This window comes from Mus musculus, chromosome 7, assembly GCF_000001635.26.
Source record: "Mus musculus strain C57BL/6J chromosome 7, GRCm38.p6 C57BL/6J".
In the NCBI taxonomy this organism is placed as follows: Eukaryota; Metazoa; Chordata; class Mammalia; order Rodentia; family Muridae; genus Mus; species Mus musculus.
This window is the reverse complement of record NC_000073.6, coordinates 64304341-64323790: the sequence shown is the minus strand read 5'-3', so window position 1 is coordinate 64323790 and position 19450 is coordinate 64304341. Positions and strand designations below refer to the sequence as shown.

The 19450-nt window shown below is 42.5% G+C and overlaps 1 protein-coding gene across 2 annotated transcripts in view; it reads right to left on the bottom strand.

Annotated features, from left to right (window-relative positions):
- The window catches only part of Mtmr10 (myotubularin related protein 10), a 53137-nt gene that overhangs the window by 17016 nt on the left and 16671 nt on the right, over positions 1 to 19450 (bottom strand). The window contains exons 6-12 of one of the 2 annotated variants that reach the window (NM_172742.2): positions 15573 to 15663; positions 9527 to 9707; positions 5613 to 5700; positions 5444 to 5532; positions 4246 to 4376; positions 3157 to 3226; positions 2558 to 2628 (exon numbers count right to left, since the gene is read on the bottom strand). In NM_172742.2, coding sequence (NP_766330.2) covers positions 2558 to 2628; positions 3157 to 3226; positions 4246 to 4376; positions 5444 to 5532; positions 5613 to 5700; positions 9527 to 9707; positions 15573 to 15663 — 721 coding nt within the window. The remainder of the gene's footprint in view (positions 1 to 2557; positions 2629 to 3156; positions 3227 to 4245; positions 4377 to 5443; positions 5533 to 5612; positions 5701 to 9526; positions 9708 to 15572; positions 15664 to 19450) is intronic. The other variant, XM_006540837.3, reaches the window with a different exon arrangement.

The window sequence follows — 19450 nt, the reverse complement described above, 5'->3', positions numbered from 1 at the left end:
TTTTCACATAATATCCACATAAAAGAGATAATTCAACCTCTTACCTTCTCTCTCTGTCTCTTATCTTTCTCTCTGTCACACACACACACACACACACACACACACACAAATTCATTCAAAATAGATCAAAGGACTAAATTCTAAGAGCTAAAATTATATAAACATTCTATAAAATAAAACATAAGGAAATGTCCCTCTGTGACCTTGAGTTGGGCAAATAGTTCTTAAATATGATAAAGAAAAATATGATCCGTTAAAATGGAGATATTATACTTCAAAAAAATTAAATTAGTGTTTCAAAAGACAAAAGAATGAACAGACAGGATGCTGTAGGAGAAAATGCTCGTGGATCGTGTAGGATTAAGAGAGTGTGCATCCAGAATGCATATCTAAGTCTTAGAACTCAACAGCAGGTGAAACACCATAGAGAAACGTAAAGGAAAAGCACACTGACGTGCACCCTTCACCTGTGCCTGAGCGGGGCGCGCTAGCCAACAGAGCTGTAAGGGTGTGGACGCCAGCATCCTCATCCACGCTGAGAAGGAAAATGTGGGCCAGCTGTAACTAGTCTGTCAGGTGAAGATAGTCTAAAGAGACACTTGTATCTCTAGATCTGAGTATCAGACCCCAGAGAAACGGGGATTCCCCAGGAATCTTGTACCGGGGAGGAAAAGGTGCTAGTCAGAGGGTGAGCTTGTTTCCCAGGGAGAGACTTGAGAGTACTAACAACTGGTCAGACACTGAACAGGATGGGACTGAGACTCAGACAGTGCTGGGTGGGAGCACACCTTGACTGGACGGCTTAGCTGTGCACGCCCTCTATTAAACACTGATCTATCTCACCTCGGGACTCAGTCCGATGGACTTGAGGGATTTTTGCTGGATCTCTGTCCCTCTTCCCAATATGGTCACACTGAATAAGCCCCTTCCCGACTTTCCACTTTTTTGTTTTTGTTTTGTCTTGTTTTTTTGGTTTTTTGTTTGTTTGTTTGCTTTTCGAAACAGAGTTTCTCTGTGTAGCCCTGGCTGTCCTGGAACTCATTTTGTAGACCAGGCTGGCCTTGAACTCAGAAATTCGCCTGCCTCTGCCTCCTAAATGCTGGGATTAAAGGTGTGCGCCACCACACCCAGTTGACCTTCCACTTTTAATCTAACCCTTTACTGGCTCACTGAGGATGAGTGGCCAGACCTGACTTGGTGCACAAACTGTGATCCCCAACTGCAATTACTCAGCCACTTTAGAACATAGTTTGCTGTTTCTTAACAAGGTGAACATGCTACATAACTCACCAGCATAAAACTATCCCAAACACACTGTATGGTTATTCCACACAGCACACTCTGTAATGGTCCCCATATAGAAACAACCTAATGCCCACCAACAGGGAAATACATAAACTGATTTACAAACAATGGGATCAATTTTCTTAAATCACTCATACATATGACATGAGTGAAAATCATAAATACTTGTTAGATAAATAAAGCCAGAGACAAAAGACCACATACAGTGTGATTCCAGTTATATAAGCTATCTAGAAAAGGCATATCTACAGAGACAGAAAGTAGCCTACTGATTTGGTGCTAAGACACAGGCAGATCTCTGTGAGTTCAAGACCAGCCTAGCCTACACAGCAAGTTTCAAACCAGTCAAGATTATATAGTGAAATCCTGTCTCAACTGTCCCCATCACCTCTTAAAACAAAGCAACCTTTAGAATGATGAAAACTTCTATCACTGGGGCTGGGAAGATGGCTCAGTGGGCCAGGGTCTTGCTGTATAGACGAACGATGTGAGTTTGTACTTAGGACCCATGTAAAAGCCAGATAGAGTGGTAGGACAGGCATGTGAATTCCTGTGTTCCCCTACTGAGAGATGAGTCAGAAGCAGCAGGGTTGGAAGCCTGCAGGCCAGTTAGCCTGCTGTGCACAGCAATGAACAAAAGAAGCCCTGTCCAACGTGAAAGGCAAAAACCACCATTCAGGGTTTTCCTCAGATCTCCTGGGCGACACTGCATTTGTGTGACCACAGTCACAAACAAAATACTGAGGCTTTCTATTTACTAAGTTACCAGTATGCTCAATATGTATCATACCCCAACTAATGGGTTAAACCACATTAAAGTGTTAGCAAAGCAGGCTCAGTACTCCCAAAGCCTGTGTGCATGGAGAAACTGGGGCTCATTCCCAATAAGATGAGAGCACTCAGTTGTAAAGAGGAGAAAAATCATTGTCTATTTCATTTGAATTTGTACTTTCTAATTATTTCCTTAGGTTCACAATTTAATGTGAATAAGAAATAGCAAGATTAGAGAGGATGCCTTGTCCAAATTAACATTGAATATCAGTCAGGTCAGGGATGGGGACCCATTTTCCCAGTAAAGAGGAAAGACGTACTAAGTGGGAGAGTCCAGCGTGACAGGACACAGTCACAATCTGCAGTGTGCCGGGTGGTGCGGCAGCACTGTGGCAGAAGAGACAGCTAAGACTTATGTTAATGTGAACAGCCAGGAGCCACAGTGGGCTCCTATAGTATTCTCAGGAATGATTTTAATTACCTTGCAGGACTACAGAGAGACGCTGGCTTTCAAGAATGTACACAAGTTCTGCTGAGTGTTTAAGGAAAGCCCTGAAGAGAAAGAAGGAAAAAACCCTGTTAGATATCAAGCTTGTGCCACATACGCACGCCTTTGCCTGCTGTGACGTCTTGTCCACCTGCATAAATATATTTTAACCGTGCTTAGAATCAAGCAAAGCTCCCCATCCTCTATGCACACACTTTTGATTTTTATGGCTCTCTCTGGTATTAACAGGATGATTCTTTAGGGAATAGTATCAGGGAAATTCACCAACCACGTATTACAAAACAGGCTGATTTACATAATGTTCAGGAAACACGGCTTCAGAGGCAAGGATGAAGTAGTGGTTGTCAGAGGGCAGGGATCCAGGGGAAGACTGGGGAGAGGCTGAAGGGGGCGCTAATGAAATCTACAGATGATGGCAACATTGGTGGTCAGGCTGGATGCTGCCCTCCAGCTAGATAAGGTTACCCTGAGGGATGCTAGGTGAAGGGCACGTGGCTACCTCTACTATCTTTTACTTCATGTGAGCTTGTAATTATTTCAAAATAAAAAGTAAAAAAGAAAAGTCGACAAACCTGACGTACTCTAACCACCGGGTACTTTCCAGTGAAGACAACCATTTCTCTTCAGTTTCTTCAAAAGGCTCTGCATTACATAGAACAGTGCTGTTAAGCTTAGCTTCATACAGTCAACATCAGAGTTAAGCAATGTCCCACACACATTAAACAATTAGCTTTGAGGAAATAGCACACACTTGTACTGCAGTCAGCACTTAGGAAGACATGCTTATGATTCTTGTTTTTGGTTTTTTAAAGACAGTGCCTTGCCATGAAGCCTAGACTGGACTCAAAACTCTGGGTCCCCTTTCTTCACCTTCTCAAATGCTGAAGTCATAGACATGGGCCACTGCACCAAGGTCACATGCTATATTGAAGCAGAAGACAGCATTCCCTCAAGTCTTGTCTTCTACCCTCTGGCATTTTCAAGGAAATCCTGCCGCCCCAGGTCCCATCTTCCCGATGTCTCTTCGCCTTCCCAGCTGCCAGTGTCATCTCTGTGTGCATGTAGCCCTGGATCAAGCACTGCCCTGCCCAGGGTGCACATAACCACTCAAGGCCACACACTGCTAAGATCTCCTACCATAACAAGGCTTACTCATCATCCAAGACCTGCCACAAAGCCAGTGCTCCACAGGCCTTCTACTCCAAAGATGCTTCCATGAGACATCTTCTCAGAGCAAAGTGCAACCCCGAGTCTATGAGGCAGAACTCTAAGGGCACACATACAATACACACTCAGCTGAGCCACTCATCCTGAAATTAAGCGTGTGCACTGGGATCTCAGTTATATCTGTCTGCTGAGCAAACGCTTCTTTAAGGTATCTATATCTTTCAGGATTTGGGGGGAATTTAACAGGTTTGTTTTTTTTTCTCTCCAAAACCAAGAGAAATTTAGACTTCATTTTCTAGGGATTGAGTCTCTCCTTAGATGTATCTTCTATATTTTTAAGGAACATCACTTTTCCTGATTGTTCCAACATAATTTTTTATTACCATTCATTGATAAATAATAGATAGATAGATAGATAGATAGATAGATAGATAGATAGATAGATAGATAGATAGAAAGAAATAGATACAGGCACAAAATAAAAATGTCATTACCATTTACACACAGTTGCTTAAGTTTTACAAATGCCGCTTGTATTTCTTGGATGTTGGGCAAAGCCTTATCCAAATCTGACTTGTAAACATCACTTCTCTGTGGATGACTTTTAGTTATGGCATTGCAGATCCTAGTAAAGACAAAATCCTTTAGTATCTCTTCATCCATTTCTTCAACAGTAGACATTTACATTCAAAAGTATTTTATGCTTCCTGGGATAATCATACAATGGTGTCAGCCTATGGGGCCTAGTAAGGATGACAGGCAGTAATTAAACGGCCATCACACATAAAGCATATGGAATGTGAGGTGCCTCAGAACTAAGAGGTAGAGAGGCCAAGGCGGTGGGGTGAAGCGTGTTCATGGAGGAGCATGAAGAAGGTGACGCAGGAGGGAAGAGCCCTGTTGGGAGAGTGAAAAGACCAGGTAATTTCAGGTGGCTGGAGCCCAGGAAATGGAACATAGAAAGAGAAACACAGCACCAGTAACACACGGGGGCGAAGCTGGGGGGGCAGTCCGTGGGTTTATAACGTTCCTGGAAAACTAAGTGGACAAACGGGACGAAGACAGAGGCATCTGGCCGGAAGACATGCTGGGCAGATCCCTGAGTTCAGTTTTAGACATAAAGTTTAAAGGGCCTTGAAGGTGTCCACATGGCAGACATCAAGCTAACTAGAGATGATGTCAATGTGCTGGTTACTAAAGCCAGTCGTTGGTGTCCTTCTGCAGAAAGGAACACAGATCAAAAGGAGAAGTCATGAGAGCCAGCCGTGGAGGATGCAGCCCCAGCAAGGAACAAGGCAGTAGCTGAGGATCCTGGGCACTGAGAGCTGGTCAACTGTAAACAGCTATGAGAGCAAGCAAGAGAAGCTTCCTCCTAGTAACAGGGAGGTTACTGCTGACTTTATAGACATTGCTGAACTTGTATGCGCAGACCCATTAAAACCATTTTCTAAGCTACTCTGACTTCATTGACCTAAACAAGATGCAGAAAATTGAAAGAAGTTTAATTTATCCTGAAAATATGGAAATCACTGTACTTTCAATGTCAAAGACAAATGCTTTATCAAAGATCATTTTACTATATTTATTCTTTTCAAAATGGTAATTGTTGTATATAATATGCGGTGATACCAACTATTCCCACTTAGGAAGAGGCTTACTGCCTCCTTTCAGACAAACCCTGCTCTCAGTTACCTCTGGTCAATCTTCCTCTGTTGCAGCGCGTCTTTGATGAGGGCCATCCGCACAAGAGCACTGCCGTTAGAGTGGCTCCAGCACCAGAACTAGGAGACAAGCAGAATCCTCACTTAACTGGAGAGGAGCTGGACCTCAGCATCAATGACACCCAACAGAAGTCACTTACTGGCATTCTTCTTCCAACAAAGGAATGGGAAAAGATCTTCAGGTCTTGGTCTGCTAGTGAACTTGGCACAACAAAGTATTCTGGAAGGCTAGAAGGGAGAGAAACAGGTCATGCATGAGTCTTGTGCTCACCTACGTCCACTCTAACTCTAGTCATAATAGAGTGAACCTTAACTAAGAAAATGCTCCACCAGATTGGCGCGCAGGCACACTGTTGAGGCATTTTCTTGATTGATGATTGATGTAGGAGGACTCAGCCCACTGTGGTTAGTACCAGTCCTAGAATGGTAGTTCTGGGTGCTATGAGAAAGGTTGAGCCAACCATGAGGAGCAAGCCAGCAAACCACATTCATCAATGGCCTCAGCCTCCATTTCTGTCTTCTGGTCTCTGTGCTGTTTGAGTTCCTGTCCTGACTTCCTTCAATGATGAACAGATATGTGGAAGTACTAGCAAAATAAAGCCTTACTTCCCAAGTTGCTTATAGTCGTGGTGTTTAATCACAGCGCAGTAACCCTAACTAAGATACTGCCCATCACCGATGACTAGACAATAAAAATATGATTCATATACACAGGGGAATTTTATTCAGTAGCAAAGGAGAATGAAATCATGACGTTTGCAGAAAAATGGATTGAACTGAAAATCATTTTGTTAAGCGTTACAAGCCAAACATAAAAAGACAAATACTACATTTTTTTCAATGTCAAACCTAGATTTATGAGGAGTGTATGTGAAGGTCATGAAACTAGGAAGGGGACCATGGGGGAAATGAAACATGAAATGTGTTAAGGAAGTGGGGAAGAGGGAAAGGTAATGAAATGCACATGACATGAAAGCAAGAGGGCATTACTTAGGGGGAAGAAACCACCAAGAGGGGGACAGAGGAACTGGAGAGGAATGTGGGGGTTGGGGATGATTTAGAACAAAATACAACGGCACATACGTAAGAAAACGGCACTATGAAACCCATTGTTTTAAACTAAAATCTTAGTCGCAGGAGCTGGGAGACAAGTGAGGCAGTAAAGCTTCGACCACTGAAGCTCCAGACCCTGACGTCCCCAAAGCCATGGACGAAGCTGGCATGGGTGGCACCTGCTTAGGATCCCAGACTGGGGAGGCATAGGCAGGTGGATTCCTGGAGCTCACTGGCCGGCCAGCCTCGCCTAACCAACCAAGACACTCCATCTCAAAATAAAATGGTGCACAAAGTCCGAGGAATGATACTGGAAGCGGTTGGCCTCCACATGCACACATACACTCCACCACAACCGACTTCTTTAAAAGGAAGAAAAGTCCCGTAATTGTGACACAGTGATGTGTTCTGTGGCCCTCATCCAGAATGAATCACATTTATCTCCACTTGGTTGGATGGCACTGCATCCATCTCAGGAGGCACTGATAATCCAGACCATCTGGGTGTATGTGTGTGATGTGCACAGTCCTCATAAAATTAAATTCTGTCCATGAGAAAAATTCAGAACAATTTAACGTATTTCCTAGAATGACTATCAAATACATATACACTGTCTAGGAAGCATCTTTCTGTGTATATATACATCTTGATAGGCTGTGGGGTGAAAAAAAGATAGCAGGCAAACTAAACCAAAGCCCTTTGTAGTGGTTTGAACAAGAATACCTCCATAAGCCCATATGTGAATGTTTAGCCATCAGGGAGTGACACTATTTGAAAAGGAATGAGGAGGTATGGCTTTGTTGGAGAAAGTGTGTCACTTGGGGGGTGGGCTTTGAGGTTTCAAAAGCCCACAGTAAGACCAGTGTTGCTCTCTCTGCCTACAGATCAGGATGTAGCTCTGAGCTATTGTCCGGTGGCTGCCTGCATGCTGCCATACTCAGCACTATGATGATAACAGACTAAACCTCTGAAACTGTAAGCCAGCCCCAATCAAATGCTTTCTCTTATAGTAAGAGTTGCCTGAGTCATGGTGGCTCTTCACAGCAATAAAATAGTGCACAAGACAGCCCATGACTCTACAAAGATGCTCACGGCCCTCACTGTCTTCCTCTTCTACCCTCTTCGCCCAGACACTCTCCAGACCACAGTTACTGGTGGAAAAGTTCCCTGCCCTTTGAAACATGTCCTTTTCTTTCCTCCACACAGCCCAGCAGGCAGACAGAGGCAGGCCCAACCAGGCTGTGCCATGTGCTTCACAGGACAGACAGCTGCACATGCTGGAAAGACGAACAGTGAAATCCAAAGGAAAGAAGGCACGATCCGAAGCACCTACCTAGACATGTACACCGAGGAGGTCCCTCGACAGCACTGATCAGTAAATGGCAGCATGATTTTGCCCCCAAGAAAGCTGAGTACAAGCCAATGAAGACTTCAATGGTCTCAAAGCATTCTCAAAATTTCTCCAGTACTAAATTACGTTAACCAAAGAAACGAAAAGCCCTAGTCAGTTTTTTGTTTTTTTTTTTTTTTTTTTGGTTTTTCAAGACAGGGTTTCTCTGTGTAGCCCTGGCTGTCCTGGAACTCACCTTGTAGACCAGGCTGGCCTCGAACTCAGAAATCTGCCTGCCTCTGCCTCCCAAGTGCTGGGATTAAAGGCGTGTACCATCAAATTCTAGGCCACCAGCTCACTATTCTAAACTGTTGGGTAAAAGAAAGATTTATCTTGGTTTTTGGTTGTTTCTTGTTTGTCTGTTTGTTTGTTTGTTTCGAGACAGGGTTTCTCTGTATAGCCCTGGCTGTCCTAGAACTCACTTTGCAGACCAGGCTGGCCTGGAACTCAGAAATCCACCTGCCTCTGCCTCCTGAGTGCTGGGATTAAAGACGTGCACCAACATGCCTGGGTTATCTTGTTTTTTTATTTGAACTATAGTTCATGATACTTAGAGCTGAAGGATAAAGTCTGATAGAAAGTAGACAGATGGCAGACTTAGGATATAACTAGAAGTAACCATAGATAGCAGACCCATACAGCCATCCTCCACTGTGTGAAAACTACTTGGAACACTGAAACCATGATATAAAAAAATGGAACTTTTACACTAGACAGATTAAACAGACATAACCCTTGGGGCCTGTCGGTCAGTCATCACTTAAGTACACAGAGACACAGTGACCAAGGGGAGGCAGAGAGGGACAGAGAGGAGGAGATACAGCAAGCAAGCCAGAGACTGGATGGGATGCCCAGGGGACAGAGCACCACCTGAAGAATTCTTGCAAAAACACTAAGGCTTGATCCAATTCCTCCTCAGGATGCAGAAGAACATGTTAAAGAACACCACAGAAGTAAAACCAGTAATGGCAGAATGTGGGAAACTCCATAGAACAACAACCTGGTTTTATCTGTAAAGGCGTAGGTATAATAGAGGTAAGACAAGAACATTGTATGTTAAAAAGCCTATGGGGCTCTTAAGCTCTTACCTCTCACTCTTATCTCTAGCTCTCTTTCTCCCCTTCTCTCCACGTGGCCACGGACAGCCTCTTTCCTTCTACCTTTTCTCTTTCTCTCTGCCTTTCTACAATAAAGCTCTAAAACCATTAAAATAAATAAATAAAAATAAAAAAACCTATGGTACACATCACTCAAATTTAGAGTAAAACTTTCTTTAAAAGACAGTTTAAAAGACAACTTTAAAAGACAGTTGTAAAAAAAAACTGCAAACAAATACTAGATTACTGACATTAATAAAGAATTGCTGTCAACAGCTTTTAAATGCTATGGATGGTGTACTTATATTACAAAAGCCTTAACTTTAATTTTTTTTTTTTTATTTTAAACCCCATTTAAAGCAGGTATTAACCAAAACTGGCAAATTTATCAATGGACATAGAGTTAGACTATTCTTCACAGAGGTCTTTTCCAGGTGTGTGTGTGTGTGTGTGTGTGTGTGTGTGTGTGTGTGTGTGTGTGTCTGTGTTATGCATAAGTTAAAATAAGACTTACCAAGTAGATATCATGTAACCCTCGTTGATAGAACAAACTCTCCACCCAGAAGCGCCTGTCCTCTTGGTCTCTCTGTCCCAATCTGAGTAAGTTTCGAACAGTGGCGTCCTCTGGCTGCCGGTACTGCCAGCTCCACTCCATACTCCTCCACCTCCTGAGGATACTCCATTAACCTTGTTGGCTATAGGAAAGGCAATATTATTAATTTTGTTGAACTACTCCCTTCTCACCCAGAATTTGCTTGCTCTGTCTTCTATCACATACATGTCCTATGTGTGGCCTTCTGCGTCTAAAATTCACCCGGGTCTTCACCCAGCACTTTCCTACTGTATAGACACCTTTTACTGTCCTCATCTTCTACTGGCTTTATCTCCTGCGTGCTTGCAGGTGAGCAGGTCTTGAGCAAGTCTTCAACTTGGTTTTGAAGCCTTTCCCCCATCCCACTTGCTGCTAATGCTGCCGTGCCACACACAGCTCATTCTTCTACTAGGTACTTCCTTCAATGAACAGAAGCCTGCTGCCCATATTTGTCTCCATTGACTGCCCTTACTTTTCAGTCTCTCCCATTCCTAACAAATTATGGAAACTATTTCTGAGCCTCAAGTATCTCACTGCTCCAAACTGAGGGGAAATCTGCCATCTGCTTACTTTCTCCACTACGAAGTAGGGGTGCATGGATTCACCCAACAATTTTCAAGTCCTCAAAATATTTTATTTTTTCAAGCATCATCTCATCTGCTCACTAAATGATTCTTGTCTTTGTATAATTATTCAACTTGAGAAGCTGACAGAGCTGCTTGTACGTCATTAAAAGCCACAGCCCTGTCCCACATGGTGTGTCAGAGGGAGGTCTAGACTTCACTTCTTAGCAAAAAATGTGTCCCAAGACAGGAGCGTACCTAGAGCCCGGGAGCACCTGAAAAACATCAGGAGAGGAGCTGTGCCAACCAGCCTGATATGCCTTAGGGTGATGGCAAAACTCTTCTTGGTCCAGCGTCTTACTGCCACAGGTTTAAGTGGCAGTTCCTACTCCGACAGTCCTGACTAGATGAAGCTCAATAGTGTTTTCACACAAAATAATGCTTCTATGATATTGGTGTTTCACCCCAACCTTCCAATGATGCTCCTTTTTCAAAAGAATCCAATCTAAATGGCTTCTGTGGGACACAGAGATCCATCGCGCAACGGTAGGTTCCCACTGTCTGCAGCTTGTAGCGGTGCTGATGCCTAACTATCACATGGCCATGCCGAGCCTCAGTCTCAGTGGTTAATTATTAACTCCTGGTACGAGGCAGACACATCTGAAGAACTTATGATAAGCTAAGTCCTGAGAACAAAAACGCAAGTTTTCTACCTATTATTCTGAAAGCAGCAGCAAGACAATAGGGGGTAGATACTAAAACTATGAGCACCAAAACCTATGTGCAAGAAAGGATGACCATGAAAGCTGTCCTGATTGACAGCATCTGAACAGAATCCTGAGGGAAACATCAAGAGTTGCCAGGGAAGGAGAAGGTGGACATGATGAGCAGAGACTGGGACAGTGGTAAAGCCTCAGGAAATCCACATACTTAGAGAAGGAAAGCCAGACATGGTGGAAGAGCAGCTATAGAGTACATGAGGCCTACTACCTGACATTGGAAGCATTCACCAGCCACAGAGTCCATTTAAACGTAAACTACTGAAACTAATGAAAATGAACTAAAAACTAATGCTAGTCACTGAGGTACACTAAGGACATTTCAAATGCTTAATAGCCACACAGAGCTGGTGGGTCCTCTAAGGACAATGCAGAAGAAGGGATACTTCTACCACTGGACAGCACTAGTCTAGATCACCAAGAGTCTGATGTGCTATGTTAGGAAGTCTGAGTTTTACCCGCTACATGGCTCCACTTTAGACTTAGTGAGTCTGATTTTACGATGGTCTGACAGAGATGATCATGCTAACTGGCCTGTATCCTCACATCCCACTCCACTTCAGTACTTTCTCTATGGACCATATCATCTAGAAATTGTGCTGGCTGACAGGCTTGTCAGGTGACTGATTAATACAATGTTCCAGAGAACTAAGCGACTTACATTACAAATGTAAGGGGGAAACCATATGACTGGTTCAGTAAGTACAGAAAAACTTTTGGTAGGGCTCATTTTTTAAAAAGACATCTTTTTCATCTTGATAAAGAGTTATCAAGTTTATTTAGAGCCTGCAGCGAACAGCATTAACATTAAAACCAAGGACAGAAGTGGCACCGTCTCTCCAGCTCTGCTGTTACTCAGCATCGTAGCACAGAGTTTGGCCACTTACCAGGACGACCACCATGAAACCAAAACACAGATATAAACAGAGAGCTCATCTGGGGTGGGGTGGGGGAGAACTTCAGCAGCAAATCCGCAGCCGAGTTCTTGTTTAGTTTTCTGAACTCCTGAAGCCACACTGAGGATGCTGTCCCATTTATGAGATTAGATCTTTAGGCCTACTTATGAATAGACAGATTGTTTTGAACATAAAGTGAAAGCTCTTTAGGATCCTATGTATCTGCACTATTTTGCAGGTTTCCCAACAGCTGGAACTGCACTGTCATTAGCTCTGAGTCTCCTCTGGAGAGAGTTCATGGTGCAGTGGGTGATAATAATAGGATGGCTCAGACTGCAAATTCTAGTGCTTCCTAAAAAGCCCCAAGGAGCCGGGTGTGGTGGCGTACGCCTTTAATCCCAGCACTTGGGAGGCAGAGGCAGGTGAATTTCTGAGTTCGAGGCCAGCCTGGTCTACAAAGTGAGTTCCAGGACAGCCAGGGCTATACAGAAAAACCCTGTCTCAAAAAACCAACCAAACAAACAAACAAAAAACTGTTATAATTAAATAAAGACCTGGCTACAAAAGCCCCAAGGCCTGCTCTATCCATGTGATCACAGCAGCAAGCCTGTCCAGCAGAGTCATATTAGGAGACCTGGAGTTCCTGATGGCTACCTGACTGAGGTTTTACAACGCAGCTCTTCAACAGACTAAATGAACCTAGGCACTATGCATTCTTGAGGCTGGCATTTTCTACGGTATTTCAGAAATCTAGCCCTAGAATGATGACATTATTTTAGAGCTTGTATGTAATTGACCACACTGGCACCCAGTCTGGCCTTATATAATAAGAAAGATAGAAAAAATGAACAGTATATGAAAAGAAAGCCTACCACTAAGATATACAGTGGGAATTAGAAGTGACAAGGAAGGGACTAGGTAACCTCAGAATACTGAGGCTGCTCTTAGTGAAGGCTCTGACCCTGAGAGCCTGTGAGGGAGCCAGCATGGCTCTGTTGCTACAGGCCCCTCCAGCAAGTCTGCTGCTTTGGCAGCTAGCATTCAAGAGACAAGATTGATCACATCATTTATAGTCACACTGAGAACGCTAGTTCCCAAGCAACAAACTGACAATTCCTACACTGTTGTAAATAGTTGCATACCACGTTTTTTTTTTTTCAAATAAGCATTTAAAACAAACTCTGAAATACTAAACTTCTATTGCTAGAAGCAACAAACGTCTTGAAGTTCACTAGAAGTGTACATGCTTTAATGGGCAGCTTTAGACCGCAGTGCATTTTCAGCTGTCTGTTGTAATGGAAAGCTGCTAACATCGAGCCTGCACATAACTTCGTGAAGTTTGCAGGTCTTCTAGTCCAGCGCAAAATCGGACGCCTTGCCAGCTTTGGAACAAAGGTGAATCTGTACTTTTCTAGAACACCATCTGCCTCATAACAATCTGACTGATGACGGTGAGGTCCTCAGCTTCTTTGAAAATAAGAGAGGCAGAACTGTGTTCTCCTTTGTGCTAACCTGCTGAGGTGTTTGTGTGCACACTGCCCTACCCCTCAGGATACTCACTGAAGTGTGTGTGTGTGTGTGTGTGTGTGTGTGTGTGTGTGTGTGTGTGTGGCTACTGATCCTTTCAGAAATGGTTCTGACTCATCTGATGCTGGCCACAGAAGAAAACCTCACACGACCTAGGAGAGCAGGAGACTCTTCTTCAGATAATTGCAGGGAACACTCTCCAACTTCAGATCCTATTGGTGGAAACACCTTTGTCACCTACCTGCCTGAAAAGGGGCTTCTTTAATCCAGCCAGTGAGTCAGGGAGCCATCCAGAGGGTCAAGAGAGGGTAACCGAGCATCTCTCACTCACAAATTAGTGAACTGACTGCGGGGTATGCAAAGCTCAGGCTCCTTTGGCTCTTAGGGATGCAGCTCATGCTTCTGTAAGAGCATGGAAGGACATCACAGGATGGTACCCTCGAGGAAACTGAGCATAGCTGTGGCCAGAACTATGCTTATGAAGGGTTTGCTGAAGGAGAACTATTAAAAAGTACTCCTTAATAATTTAAGTAATTATTAATCAGCCAGTTATAAGAAAGCAAGAGGGACTAGTTTATAAGAAAACATAAAGTACTTCAAATTTCATAGACTGGAGACACCCACAGGAAATGAAGGAGGTCAAAAGTAACTGCAGGCATCAGGTCACCAGCTGCATGGCTGTACTTAACAACCCAAGCTACCATATTTATGCAAAAGTCATAATCTAGCCACCAAATTATTCCTAGCAGAAAAGTAGTGAGAAGAAGCGGGCTGTGCCACAAACAAACGGAAGCAGGCTTTCAAGACTGACTCTGGAAACTTTCACACTAGCTGTTCTCTGGAAACAGGGTATCTCATAATTACTGCTCTGTAGCTGACTGTCAAGGATGGATGTCTGGTTTTTAGACAGGAAGTGAATTTACATAAAAATATCAACTTCAAAAAGTAACTGTTGTTAAAGCCTAAATTATAATTACTATGCATGTGGATAAGAAAAATTAAGCCACAGATACTTGTGGTATCCAATTTCTATGAAGTACAAGTTGAAAGCTGTTCTGAGACATTATTTTCATGTATCCTTTCTAGAGTGTGACAAGCACCTTTCAAAGTAATGAAGATGGACTTAAAGCTTCTGTGTCCCAAGTGCTAACAGCAGTGTTAATGCAGCAGTACCACAGTGAACCAGGAACACGCTTGCATCCTAAGTTATTTAAGTTACTACCTTGTGTAATAAGGTAAGAAATGCAAAAGTTCAGTACAACTAATAATCTATAAACTGCAGACAGACTAGTGGTTCTCAACCTTCCTAATACTGCCACCCATTACTACAATTCCTCAGGTTGTGGTGACCCCAACAATAAAACTATTTGCACTGCCACTTCATGACTGAAATTTGCTACTGTTACGAATATAAATACTTTTGGAGCAAGCAGTTTGCCACAGAGGGTGTGGCCCACAGGTTGAGAACCACTGCCCTAGGCATGGTGGGTAGAGAGACCTTTCATTAATCTTCTTTCCTTGAACAGTGGTGAATGTGTGCTTCAGGCGGCCGTCACTGTGCAATCACTAACCTACTGGGAGGCTAACAGGAGATCCATGGCCTCTGTGTTAGCACTTACATTATCTGGAACATACTATTTAAAATGGAGTTATACGACTGAATCTAAGTTTTCTTGATGATGTCATAGTTAACATAGATATGTGGAGAAAATCATTTAGTTACCTCAATACTGCCTAGAATGTTTCTAGTTTTTGACAAATGCTCATATTCCTTCCATTGATCTTATTCAGAACAGAAAGTCAGAATTTTGGAAATCTTAACAAAGTTCTCTAAAAGGGTTTAAGCATTTTAGCTTTTTTATAAAAATCATATTTTGCCAGAAGTTTTGTGGTTTTCAACTATCTTTTGGTTTTCTGTCAGTTTTAAAATCCAACTAAGGAATAAAAATAGCTAGAGATCTACTGAGCATAAAATACAAATGAGTGCCTACAGGTGAAATAGGTGCTTGGACTCCTGTAAACTGGTGCTCATGACTGTCTGGTCGTTTCTCAAGAAACTCTGAGAATGGCTCTTTTATGCACTGTGTTTATTTCTTAGCAGCTACAAAGCTAATAAGCCTACACTCATTAAAACACTAACAAACATACAAATAAAATGGACACATGTAAAGTTAGTCACAATATTTAGTATTTTCATATTTACCTGAATTGTGGTATTTTTTCCCAACATATTCAAATGCAAAGAGTAGCTGGAGGTCTGTTGGCTGGGAATAATGAGCTATTGCAAGGCATACCTAGGAAAAATTCTACATTTAGAATTTGAATTTAACACACTTTCTTAAATGAAATGTACAACAAGGCCTTGGTCGCTGGGAGAGTTATCCTGGGGCAGTGACTACGGATACTATTTACATGGCTTTCTGTTGACCTAGAATATGAATGAACTACTTAAGGCCAAGTATCTCATTCATTGTTCTGTCCCCACAACAATGCTTAATCTTTAATTAGTATGCTGTAAGTATTCAGCATTTGCTGAGTTCATTTTTCAAGTGGAAGAACTTTATCTGGTAAATAAAACTTGAAGGCTAAAGAAGCATTCTCCAAAATGACAGAAACATAATATCCACTCAACAACAACAAGACCCCAAGTTTCAATTTCAGTGGATTGTAAAAAATCTAAAGTTAGCAATATCTATAGTTAGATAGAGGTAAAAGACATGGCAGCCCAGAGAAGCGCATGTAGAAAGTGAAATGGATTGAGACTAGAGAAGCATGGCCAGCAAACCGACCAGTCACGGTGGAAGTCAGAGCTCTATTAAGCACTTGCTAGGACTTGTGTGAATTGTTTCTTTTCTCATAGCCTCAGTCTCCTAATCTGTGAAATGATGGAGATTCCTGTGCTGTTTTAACACTAACACCTGAGCATGCCTGGCCTCAAAGGAACTCTGTATATGGAAATGCTATTATTCTCAAAAACTACTAGACAGAATGAAAGACAGTGCCCCACGCTCAAAAGCTGTGAATGAGACTAAGAAAGAAACCATCCCCACGCGAATAAAGAGGGAAAAGAAAGCTGAGATGTGTGTTGAACAAGAAGGGTAGATGGCCTTTCTTAAAGTGGTTATTTATGACTTAGATGTGAAGCATTAAACAAGAATAAAATGCTTTTCAAACAAGAAAAGTTAATTGTTAGCTCATTTCATAGTAGTGGTGTCTGGAATGAGTTGATGAAAAATCTATTAACCATTAAATATGTCAGCTTGTGGCTTAAACTATATTTTAAAGCATCTTCCAGATAATAACATTTCCCACCATAAAAAGTCAAAACATAAAACCAAGGAGACAAAACTTATCGTTAGTTTTTTTTTAACTAAAGGAAAAGCTCCCTAAAACGTTTATTGCCTTGGTTTCTCTGTACCCAACCACAGAGCATCCTGTAAGGTCCCACTTACAATTCTATAAGACTGCCCATATTCCTCTTCGCAATTCCTAGTCTGTACTCCAATCTGTATATTGTTTCGTGTTAGCTGTCACCTTGGCAGAACCCAGACTAACTGGGATGAGACTCTGGATATGCCCTGATAGGCTAGATATGGGACGGTCCATCTTAACTGTGGCAGAACCATTCCCTGGGCAAGGGATCCTGAACTGTGCAGGTGCAGGTCTCGTTACTATGGTGTGATGTGAGCTGACGCTTACTTCAAGCTCCTGGTGACTTGACTTTGCTGCTAGGACAGATTATGACCCACAACTGTGAGCCAAATAACCCTTCTTCTTCAAGTTGCTTTGGCCAGTGTAGTTTATCACAACAACAGGAAGAGAAACTGAGACAGTCTTCCTTGAAGGACTCCCAGCAGCAAAACCTTCTGCAGTCTATGCCCTTGACAAAGTCTGCATCTCTTCTTATTCCTTTGGGCACCAGGTTTACTCCATATACAAACACTGTATTTTTCACTATGAAATTTTCATGACTGCTCTATTTTGCCAGCCAGAAATATCTTATGGTACCTCTATGGACTTCTCTGAATTCCAAAAATTTATACTTAACTACTGTCTCTAAAACGTGTTTTTTGCTAATTCTTTGTCTGTCTTGGCAATCTGCTCAGTAAACTTGGTTTCCATGTCATTTGCATAGCTCCCTTCACAAGAAAACTCTTACTTTTCCAAGGTTCCCTTAGTCACCTATGGCCAGCCCGCATACATTCTGCCTGATCCTCTGTATGCTCACTGCTCCTCTCAGCCTGCCATCCTTACTTATAAACAGCCATGTCTGGTCAATATGATTCTTACCAAACTTTCCTTGTTGGAGCTCAAGAAGCTGAAACTTGTGCATGCTGTAGCATCACCTGTGACTTTCTAGACAGGCACTGTGTCTAGTGATGACAGCACTGAACATGCCAGTAGACAGATCAGTTATTGGGAGAACCATGAAAGTGCTACCCACCACTAACTACTCTACTGTGTCTTCTAATAAAATTAGAAAGCTGCATATGCCCCTTTACACAGGAGAAATTCACAGATCACTGATGGTGGAACGTATGTTTATGAAGCACAAGAGCATAGAGCCTGTGTGCAAAGCAAAACCCAACACAGACTATTTCTAAGTCTCCCTTAAAATTATACAGTGGCACATTAGCTTAGGAAGCAAGTATGTCAAATAGCACGTACACTTAAAGACAAAAAATAATATTGTGAAATTGGAACTTGGCTCAGTGACTTCCATGACAGCTGCTTTTCTGATAAGGAGGGAGCTTATAGACGAAACTGAATTTGCTGTTCAGAACTGTAATTGCAGGCATGCATAGATTATTGTATGGCACAGGGAGATGTTCACTTGCCTATCAAGAGGACAGTCAGGTTGCCAAGAAAAGAGAAAGCCAGATGTACGTTGTTTTGCACTCTTCCCAACACACTGTTTTAAAAGCCTATGCTAGAATTTCTAGCTTCTACTTGTAAGGGACTTCATAAGATCTTGTTTGCATGTAAAGTTATTCTTATTATATAAATATTCCCTAATTAATAATTTTCAAAGGAAAAACCCAAGGTAGATTTATCTTCAATGGAAGCACAGCACTGGAGAAATCAAATGCAAGAGATGATTAATTTCCAGCTTATCACATTTGCAAACAGAGTTTCCTATATTCCCGTGGCTTAATGCCAAGAAGGAGTGTCAGGTTTCAGGCAAAAATGACAGCCAGCCAGGTGTGCTCACACCTGCAATCACATCAGCATTTTGAAGACTGAGACAGCATTACCACTTTACGGACAGCCAAGGCTGCAGAGTGAGACTGGCTTGGGAAAACTGGGCCAGTGGGGCAGGCTAGTTCATACAATGCCTGCTGCTCAGTCATAAAGCCCAGTTTGATCTCCCAAACCACAGTAAGAATGGAGGCCACATGTCATCCAGAGGTGGGGAGGGGAGGACAGGCAGGTCCTTGAGGCTCACTGGCCAGCCAGCCTAGTCTGCTACTTGGCAAGCTCTAGGTCCGTCTCAAAACAAAACAAAACAAAACAAAAAAGAAAAAGGTAGCTAGCTCCTGAGGTTGACCCTTAGCCTACACAGACACAGGGCAATACTGACGGCTTTGGTCTTTTGATTTGGTTTTTGTTTTTAAAGAGTTTTACTATGTAGCTCAGGTTGCCTGTAGGTTCCGTACTTTCCTTCTCCCCAAATGCTGAGATATTTAACCATGCCTGGCTGGCTCTCCAACTTTGTTCCCCTTTTGGTGTTTTTGTTTATTTTTTAATTGTGTGTGTGTGTGTGTGTGTGTGTGTATGCCTGCCATGTCCACAAAGACCAGGAGACAGTGTGAGAGCCTCTAGAGCTGGAATTACAGACAGTTACGAGCTTGCCTCACGTGGTCTTCAGAACTGAACTCGGGGACTCTGTAAGAGCAGAGGTACATTTTACCTACTGAGCCATCTCTCCAGCCCCTTTCTTTAACTAGATTAATGAAATTTATTTGTAACTGAGAATAAAATAGAGTCGTCAGATATTTAATTCAATAACCATTCATCAATTTACCTATGTATTTTTAAAGTAATAAATCATTAAAGATAATCTAAAATATTTTAATAAAA